A 10,943-nucleotide genomic window follows, 5' to 3' on the forward strand; every position below is an offset into this window, starting at 1 on the left:
AGACAGCGTTTTAAAAAATGCAACCTCTGTCTACTTCAAAAAGGAGTTGACGCAAAACTAAAGGCCATTCTCTGTTATCTAAACACAACTCTCTTTTATGAGACGGAAGGTAAACAATGGACAACGTGTAGACTGGTTCTGTAGGATCACTGCATACTATTTTATTATAACTCAACCCTGAATCTCTTTCAAATAAACGAGTGCATTCAACTCAGCGTTTAATTCAATTGATAAATATGGACGGCAGATATTGAACTTAATATTAATAATAATAATAATGGATTGGATTTATATAGCGCCTTTCAAGGCACCCACAGCGCTTTGATCGTGGGTCGTTGTTTACAACTGATTTGGCTTCAATCAGCACTCCCTCATCTTGTCATTTTGAACTATTCACCTAGTTAATAATCAAACAATTGTAAAAAGGTAGAAATGCCAACCCTTTCTAAAGGCTCAAGTCATATTCTCTTTAGGAAAATGTAAGCCATATTTTTTCGTAGTTGACCTATGACGTCCATACGGTTAAGACCAACTTATAAAAAAAACAGTCAAAAACAATTGCGACCAATTGTCCATTACTGAACTGTGACTGTTCCATTTGCCATTTAATGAGTATTCATTCATTGTAATACTGATACTGTGTTAGGCTGGAGCCATTGGTGTCTGTGACCTTGTGAAAAGTAATGACTAACACCCATAATTGTAAACTAGAATAAAAAATACAAAAGCTTCTTTACTTTAGAATACCCTGAATTTCATCCCAGATATTATACAACTATTAAAAAATATAAGCCATACCGTCTCTTATTTATATCACAGGTTTTGATCAAGTTTTTTAGCAATTACACCAAAACATTAACAGGAACGGTGGGTTTGCGACAAAAAAAAGCTTCAGTTTGAACAGAGGCTTTAGTCGTGGTCAAGTGAACAACACCATTCATTCAAAATGCTATCTATTCTAAACCAACCATGGATCTCCAACTCTGGGTTTGACCTGAAGAGGTGAAAGATAAAACACCGATACCTTTCCCAAGAAGTACCTTAGGAAATGGACAAGACACCAAGCGTATTCATATAGGACAGAATCAAAAGAGCAGAAGGTCTGATTTAGCCACACCTGCTTAGCACCCCTTGCAAATATTAATAAACTGTGTAGTTATTATGTAACGAGTGTGCTTCTTGATGTGTATATACACACACACACACACACACACACACACACACACACACACACACACACACACACACACAAGCCTACATATGTTTCTATGTAGAAGACAATATGCCTGCTGGAGGTCCACGGAAATGTAAAAAAAAAAAAAAATTATCTGCTTCATCCACATTTCCTCATTGGGGTAACTGAGATATTTGATTTGAAATCAGACATCATGCTGCGTCTATTGTCCCAGTCTCTTTGTGTAGGCCTCCCAGCCCGACTGTCTGTATGACTCAGCAGCTTTCAGCCTATCGGGGGCCTCCAGGATACCCCGGCCCACGATGATGACATCAGAGCCTTTGTTGTAGAGCACCTCCTCTGGAGTGCTGTACTGCTGGCCCAACACATCACCTGCAGCAGAGAGGACCAATGCCAATCAACATCAGATTCAGCAACCATTTCTACAACCACAGCTCCTCCCAGTGGCAAAGACAAGTCATGACACCAAAGAGGGAGCTCTAGTTATTTACACATCAAAGATGAATCAACTCTAGTGGAAAACAAACATCTTACTGCACTATATAACTCCTTGTATTCATTTAAAGGGTGATACAATTAATTGTAGTGATGGCGCTGTATTCCAGCACATTTGATTTGAAATGAAATAATAAAAATAGGATTAATGTTCTGACTCCGAGCTTTAAACTGTGTGGGGAATTGTATTATTTTCATATAAACATAATGTCCAACTTGTATTGAAGAAAAATGCACATGCCCAGCTGCTTTTTGAAGCCATTCATTTTTTCTTGACCACCAATGTGCTTTTTTTTTAAAGACAAGAAAGTACAAAAATAATCTGAATTACATGGAAATATAAACTTGTGAATTAAAAATGACTACATTTGTAGGAAAAGCAATACGCCATATATATATATATATATATATATATATATATATATATATATATATATATATATATATATATATATATATATATATATATATATATATATATATATATATATATATATATATATATATATTAGAGGTGGGCATAGATTAATTTTTTTAATCTAGATTAATCTAGATTAATTTTGAAATTAATCTAGATTAATCTAGATTAAAATGGCTCATTTGAATTCATTCATAATATGTGTGTGCTCCTAAATAATGACTCAAAGTAAGTCTTTGAGAACGTGTTTCTCAAGCCAGGTGGCACATCAGACCAGGGGCTCATCTCCTGTTTCCAACATGCATCACAAACTGCTTGAGGAAGCTGTTCTACTATGATAATTGGTGATGAAAATAAATAATGTTCAACAAGATGTACTTGTGTTTACAAACTGTTTATTCAGTTAAACATGAACTTTGAACTGTAGGCCATAAGAGGTAACGATGAATTGTTTAGGGCTGCAACTAACGATTATTTCAATAATCGATTAATCGGTCGATTATTTTTTCGATTAATCGATGAATCGGATAAAAAAAATAAACATTTGTAAATGCTGCATCTTTATTCAAAAACTGAACATTACTTCAAATTCACAGTGCACACTGAAGTGTCAAAACACCAGGTTATTGCTCCAACGTCCCGGAACTATTAAAAGTAATATTAAATGATAAAAAATTAATAATAAACTTAACTGGGATAACACAAAAAAAAACATACAATGTATGATATACATTTATACAGTATAAGGGATGTCCATGGTAAACCAGTCAACCGATAATATTTTTAACCGGTAAATACTAACGGTTAAAAAAATTAAATCATCTTAATTTCTCTCAGATGACAGGAGAGTTAATTTGTATTGATATTGATACCATTTTCAAGACTCCTTAACGATCCAAGTCTTTATTGATATCAAAATTGATAATTTTCTATTATTTTGTTGAAATAGAACTTGTATTATTGCTTTAATTGCTGATATGATCATAGCTCTAGATAGGACATTAAACAGGTCATAATTCCATTCCATCTTTACTATCTATTTTATCTTGCTGGGAAAACAAGTTTCGCCAAAATCTCAAATTTCTTTTTTTTTGTGTTGCATTTGAACACATCAATCATATTACTGAGCCGGCCTGAACACATCACAGTTGACATGTTTGCTACTTTTTTAAGCTAACTAGCTTTATATCCTTCCGATTTTAACATGGATTTAAAATCTGGATCACTATTTTTAACTGACGGGACTTTCTACACCGTTCGGTTGTATGATTACTGCCGCTGCATTGAATGACTGTTGATGCGCCGATGCCGATTCTCCGAGCACGTCTGCACACCGTCTGCAGCAGCAGCTGACAGAGTTTTTTTGGACTAGACGGATACTGAGTTGATGGAGTTTTTTTTAACCCAAAGAAAGCAAAGGTACAACACTTTTATATAGGCCTGCAGTCCAGTGTTAGATATGACCAAAATACAAGCTGTGGCCGCTCACACTATAGCTTTCCCGCACGTGAAGCGAGCCTTCACGTGCGGAAGGGGGTTCACCCCGACGGCGAACAGCATCTCCCCTGAGCCGAACAGGAGGTGGAATTAAGAGATTAACGGCGATATTTTTTTTATCGCCCGATAAGAGTTTGGCGTTAACGCAGCCGTTAACGCCGTTATCGGCCCACCACTAATATATATATATATACATACATACATATTTAGACTGAGGTTTCACATTACATAATTATTCATATATATATATATATATACAGTATCTCACAAAAGTGAGTACACCCCTAACATTTCTTCAAATATTTCATTATATCTTTCCATGCGACAACACTGAATAAATGACACTTTGATACAATGTCAAGTAGTCAGTGTACAGCTTGTATAACAGTGTAAATTTACTGTCCCCTCAAAATAACTCGACACACAGCCATTAATGTCTAAACTGCTGGCAACAAAAGTGAGTACACCCCTAAGAAAATGTTTCCAAATTGGGCCCAAAGTGTCAATATTTTGTTTTGCCATCATTATTTTCTAGCACTGCCTTAACCCTCTTGGGCATGTAGATCACTAGAGCTTCACAGGTTGCAACTGGAACCCTCTTCTACCCATTCATGACGACATCAAGGAGCTGGTGGATATTAGAGTCCTTGCGCTCCTCCATCTCCCGTTTTAGGATGCCCCAAAGATGCTCAACAGGGTTTAGGTCTGGAGACATGCTTGGCCAGTCCATAACCTTTACCCTCAGCTTCTTTAGCAAGCCAGTGGTCGTTCGGAGGGTGTTTGGGGTCGTTATCATGTTGCAGTACTGCCCTGCGGCCCAGTTTATGAAGGGAGGGGATCATGCTCTGCTTCAGTATGTCACAGTACATGTTAGAATTCAATGAACTGTAGATCCCCAGTGCTGGCAGCACTCATGCAGCCCCAGACCATGACACTCCAACCACCATGCTCGACTCTAGGCAAGACACACTTGTCTTTGTACTCCTCACCTGGTTGCCGCTCCACACTCTTAACACCATCTGAACCAAATAAATGTATTTTGGTCTCATCAGACCACAGGACATGGTTGCAGTAATCCATGTCCGTAGTCTGTTTGTCTTCAGCAAACTTTTTGTGGGGTTTCTTGTGCATCATCTTTAGAATAGGCTTCCTTCTGGGATGACAGCCATGCAGACCAGTATGATGCAGAGTGCGGCGTATGGTCTGAGCACTGACAGGTTGACCCCCCACCCCTTCAAGCCCTTCAGCAATGCTGGCAGCACTCATACGTCTATTTTCCAAAGCCAACCTCTGTGTACGACGCTGACCATGTGCACTCAACCTTCGTAAACTGGGCCGCAGGGTGGTATTGCAACATAATAACGACCCCAAACACACCTCCAAGACGACCAGTGGCTTGCTAAAAAAGCTGAGGGTAAAGGTTATGGCCTGGCCAAGCATGTCTCCAGACCTAAACCCTATTGAGCATCTTTGGGGCATCCTCAAACGGAAGGTGGAGGAGCGCAAGGTCTTTAATATCCACCAGCTCTGTGATGCTGTCATAAATGGGTGGAAGAGGGTTCCAGTTGCAACCTGTGAAGCTCTAGTGAACTACATGCCCAAGAGGGTTAAGGCAGTGCTGGAAAATAATGGTGGCCACACAAAATATTTACACTTTGGGCCCAATTTGTAAATTTTTTCTAAGGGGTGTACTCACTTTTGTTGCCAGCAGTTTAGACATTAATGGCTGTGTGTCGAGTTATTTTGAGGGGACAGTAAATTTACACTGTTATACAAGCTGTACACTGACTACTTTACATTGTATCAAAGTGTCATTTATTCAGTGTTGTCCCATGGAAAGATATAAAGAAAAATGTGAAGAAATGTGAGGGGTGTACTCACTTTTGTGAGATACTGTATATATATGCATTATTATAGTTTTTTATCATATATACTGACATGTTAACATAAAACTAACTATCCAAGTCAAATAGATCTGTTAAGGGGTAGGACTAGATAAGTTGTTTTACTTCCTCCTACCCCCTTTCGAGCATGTAGAAAGTGTGTCTGTTTTTGTTTTTTACATATATTTTTATTTTATTTATTCATCTAGTACTATTTAAACTTGTTTTTTATTGCTTGTATGTTCGAAATAAAGACAATCAATCAATCAAAAAAAATTCTATCTACCTCCAGCCTGCATCTGCACTCCGGGGCTCATGTGGATGAACTCTGGCCTGGTGGAGACCTTGGAGCCACAGATGAAGCCCATCACAAAGTCTGAGTGCTCCTCGGCCATATGCACCTGGACCGCAGGAGAACAGAGGGAAACAACTGTCAACCATGGAACTAGAATATCTAACTTGACCCTAGAGAGGGCAAACGCATGCTTACCACAGCCTGTGTGTATTCCCCAGTAGCCAGTGAGCCCTGGGAGCTCATCTGTGCTATGAGCAAGCAGCCTCGGCCCAGAGGCTTCCCTACAGCACTCAGGCCCTTCACCACCCCGGGCCCTGGCACCGCATGGGCATTCACTATGTGGGACCAAGACGAGATCTGGTACAGACCCCCTGGGGAAATAATACATAACAACACTTGAACTACTTCTTATATTAAAAGAACGGTAACACTTTACAACAAAGGTACATTAATGAAGTGATATTTAATGCTCAGTTATTGCTATTAATGGTTAGTGAATGCTTGGTTAGGAATGAACTATGCTTAGTTAACTCATGTTTAGTTTAGTGTTAACTAAGCATAGCAGTTAGTTCATGCTTATTAAGCACTAACTAAGCAGTTATTAATAGTTAGTTAAGGCTTCTTTAATGTTTATTAAGCATTAACTAAGCATTAAGTAACAGTTAGTGAATGTACCCTCATTCTAAAGTGTTACCAGAAGTACATTTGAGGACTGGAGCATTTGGTATACAAACCAAGTCAAAATGAGTTGATCTCACTTCACCTTCGTACTGATGCTTGACTGTGTTCCCGATGTCTGCAAACTTGCGATCCTCAAAGATGAGGAAGTTGTGCTTCTCGGCCAGAGCCTGCAGTTTGTGGCTGAAGGCCTCTGTGTAGTCCTGGGAACAGACATGATGGCATTACATTCACTTGTCCTGACACTATTCTTCTTGTAAAACAGTGGACGGTTTATATTGACACCAACCTTGAGGATGTCTACGTGGGTCTTGAGCAGGCAGATCTTGGGCCCCAGACTGTCAGCCAGCTGGAGCAGGTCCTGGCTGCTGGTCAGGTCAGCAGACACACACAGGTTAGACCGCTTGTCCTCCATCAGCTTCAGGAGCTTTGAGGCCAGAGGATGAACGTCTGTGACAAGAGGAGGGAGAGACTGGGTGAAGAGCACAATTTATTAAATGGAATATTCTCTATTTAAAATGGTCCCCTATTATATAGCCAATATGAACTCATTTCCACAGAGCTGTACAGTTTGGTTTGGTACAGAACGGTAACCCTAGATGTGGCCTGCATTTCCACTTTGCGACAGTACCCGTACTTGGTAGGCAGCAAGTGAGACACAGATTAGCCCACCAATACATCCATAGAAGAGGAAGAACACTACACAAAGAGTTGTGCATCAACATGTTACTCGAGGGAAATAGGTACGCTCAATTTAGTACCATTCCCAACTTGTAAGAATGGAAACACAAAAAAGTGTGTGCTGTACCGCACAGTGGACATCAATGATACAATCAATGCTTAGGGTTGAGTGCAACTTTGCAAATAAACATTGTCAACCGTATTCATACTAAAATAAAACTTAAGTGGATTAGGACATACTTGGTAGTTTGGCTCTGTCTGCATAGCTCAGCTCCGTCTTCTGGCCCATACAAGGCTTCTTGGTAGCAGGAGAACCATTGCCATTGTCCTCCTTGGGGCTGAAAGAGACAAGTACATGTTACTTTGCAATTCACACACACACACACACACACACACACACACACACACACACACACACACACACACACACACACACACACACACACACACACACACACACACACACACACACACACACACACACACACACACACACACACACACACACACACACACACACACACACACACACACAATACCTGTACCTGAAAGTGTTGTTGTCCAGGATGAACGTGCGTACGCTCTGGGCCATGCGTGCGTCGATGCGCTCGGCTGCCTGCAGCACGCTGAGCAGCTTGAACATGGAGATGATGGGGTGGAGCTTGATTCCGTGAGAAGACAACATCTCTATGCCGCCTTGCTCCCTGTCCATCAGCACTATGGCATCAGTCACCTGTACAGGCAGCGGGGTTTAACTCTTTCTTTTGGTAACATTACCACTGTGGTCTACAGGGTCATTCAAACACAAAGCATCCTTGTTATATAATCATCCCTGCGCTAATGTTTTTTTTTGTAAATACTACACCTTTAGCCCCTCTTTGTAGAGCACTTCAGCAGTCTCCAGGATGCTGCTGCCAGTGGTCACCGTGTCCTCGATGATCAGACAGATATCCCCCTCACGGTATGAGCCCTCCACCATCTTCTTGGTTCCTAGCAGGGTTACATAAGGAGTCTTATCAGTCCCCATGGTAGACAGGCTGACAGTTACTGTGTGTCCTCTGCTTTGATTCAAGGCCTTGGCGAGGTCATCTGCCAGTGGAGCAAATGTTTCTGTATGCGACGCTTATGTTGAGGATTTTTTTTTAAAGCGAGTGTGGAGACTCACAGCCCATACATAGCAGGCCATCTGCATAGGCTATCATATGTGATCATAGCAGCTACAAATCATGATGTAATATGGATCTTGTCATATTAGATAAACAGATAGTTTTTTGACTTTTAAATGAGCTTAGGTTCCAACACATCACTTTTTTCAGATGTTACAAAATGAGCTGCAAATAAATATTTCCATCCTATATTAATATCAAATGTTATTCTTGTGTTTTTTTACTGACACATTCAGAAAGGTCCACAGCTGGCTTATATAGCATTGCGCCCACCCACCATAGTCCTTGGCCTCCTTCCTCCTGATCAGCATAGGAAGCTCATGTGTAGAACAGATGATAGTGGCCAGTGGCAGGGCTGTGTAGGGAACACCACACACTGAGTCAAACTGGAGCCCCTCATCTTGCACCCGCTGGTAGATGAGACTAGCCACCTGTAAAAATGTAACGTGCACAAGCAACCAGGTTAACGATTAGGGGAGAATGCAGAATACCACAATGCAACAATGCAAAACCACATTTGGAAAGTCATCCTTCTCTTTTGTAAGGATAAAACAATGGAACAGTCTTCCAACAGATGTAATAACCAATAATGATTTTCAAGCTTTCTCCCGTCTGACCTGCACTCACTTATAGAATTTTGTAGTGCTAGAAGTTACATTACATTACAACATCACATCCAATGCAAGGTTTTGCATTGGTAAATAGGTCAAGTCTTGATGTGCAGTTCAACATGACTGTTGATGAGTGGTTCTCAATTATTTTCTGTCATGACCCCCCTAGGTGACAGAAATTTTTTCGCGCCCCCCCTAAATTGAAATACTGTTGAGAACCTGCTAATATTTATCTATTTATCATTACAAAACCACTGTATGAGTTTCTGGCATGAGCATTCTGCATACAATCACCTTATTATCAAATTAGATGTTAGATTATAAAATTAGCTTATAAAATTAGCTGAGATAACTTCAGCAGCAACTTAAAAAAAATCGAAGTTCAGTTTATTAGCTCAATTTGTAACATTTAAACAAGACTACTCAGTCTGTGTGAATCTCAGGACAGAGAAACAAGAGCAAATGATTAACTGAGGTTTGCATTTCATTCAAAACATTTTTAAATTGTAAACATAGTTAAGGTGGTGTTGTTTTATTATTATAGGCCAATATGCCTTCTGTGATGCGATAACCTATAATTCATTTATGTTATTATTAGTCTACTTGCTTGATTTCTTTTTAAATAGCATTCAGAGACACATGTGGACGTTTATACTGCAAATCGCGGCCTTTCGCGCGGTTATGACCATACACAAGCACACATCGTGCAAGCTAGCACAATTTTTTATTTTTTTGTCAGTTGAAAATCAAGGCCACACGTGACGCGCCCCCCTGACAACTCACGGCGCCCCACACCCCCACCATATGAGAAGCACTGCAATAGGAATCCATTCTGCTATGTACAGGTGGCGACCTAACACTTTAAAACAAATGGAGACACTAGTCTAACTTAACCTAAATGATAGCAATAGGAACAAGTATTGCATACTAATGGAAGGTGATTGTGTCCATTGTTGTTGTTATTATTTTGAAGGAACGTTTATTTATTACAGTGCATTACAGTATAGGTTTAACTAACATTGTGACCATATTTTGCTCATTTACGAGGGATATTTTAAGGAACTGCCCATTCTTGCACAGGTCAAGAGCTGCTAACTAAAACTGACTAAAACTCATAGTCAAACTATACTGTGACTGGAGTTGGACTTTCATACTTTCTCCGATCAACACCCACGTGCGCGCCAGCAGCGCGTCATGGGTATTGGGGCTGTTGACGTGATTGACACTTTAACGAGATTACAACATTTTGTCTCTAAATAAAGGGTTACGTTAGACGGCTGTGCCTGCCTTCGTCAGACACTAGTAGTGAGGCCGTGCCCCGAGCAGTAGGCACTAGGCAGCACGTGTTTACCTGGTTCATGAGCGCTGGGTAGGACACCAGAACTCTCAGGTCAATGTAGATGGGCGTTATCATGCCGCTCTTCAGCTTGTACTCGCCGAACTTCACCGCGTTCACATCGTGGAGCTTCAGGATCAAACTGTCGACGCAAACGTTCGCCATCTTTTCGTGTGTGTCCACAGGTTTCAACAGGAGAAGCTCTTTCGCTAACTTGTATGCTTGTTGGTTGTATCTCCACTCTGTTTTCCCTTCCTCGGTGGCAGAGTTGAGACGGAATCCTCTTCCGTTCCGATTTTTTCAGAATAAAAGCGTCATCTCTACGATTTTGAGAGTAGGCCTATTGGTATTTCAACGTGCAGTTTTATTTTGTTTCCCCCACCACGAAACATAGTTTGAATTATTGGTAGGGCCTACACATTCATGTCAATAAATGAAGCAAAGCTAAACCAATACCTAACAATGCCATGGGACTAAAAACTGCAGTCGAGACCGCACACACTTCGAAAACACACTGGATCAAACTAACCCGTAGTAGTCTCGCTGTTCGTGCACATACACTATAGTCATTACGGTAGGAAGGAGTGTCAAAATAAAAGCAAAATTCGTGTGAACATAACAATGTCCATGATAATTTTACAATCGGAAAGTTCATTTTGAAAGACCGAATTAACTAGCCTAATTAATT

The 10,943-nt window shown here is 40.3% G+C and overlaps 1 protein-coding gene across 1 annotated transcript; it reads right to left on the minus strand.

Moving 5' to 3' along the window:
• Positions 1-1,172: 1,172 nt before the first annotated feature.
• On the minus strand, positions 1,173-10,517 carry umps (uridine monophosphate synthetase). Its single transcript, XM_080038244.1, has 10 exons — positions 10,271-10,517; positions 8,586-8,739; positions 8,008-8,132; positions 7,688-7,875; positions 7,383-7,480; positions 6,751-6,911; positions 6,547-6,664; positions 5,979-6,154; positions 5,775-5,889; positions 1,173-1,567 (listed from the first exon to the last, which is right to left on the minus strand). The coding sequence occupies exons 1-10, from the start codon at positions 10,418-10,420 to the stop codon at positions 1,398-1,400; spliced, it is 1,455 nt and encodes a 484-aa protein (XP_079894370.1). The 5' UTR covers positions 10,421-10,517; the 3' UTR covers positions 1,173-1,397.
• Between the last annotated feature and the right edge of the window lie 426 nt (positions 10,518-10,943).

The sequence above is a fragment of the Ammodytes marinus genome (genome assembly GCF_949987685.1).
Source record: "Ammodytes marinus genome assembly, chromosome: 12".
Classification (NCBI taxonomy): Eukaryota; Metazoa; Chordata; class Actinopteri; order Uranoscopiformes; family Ammodytidae; genus Ammodytes; species Ammodytes marinus.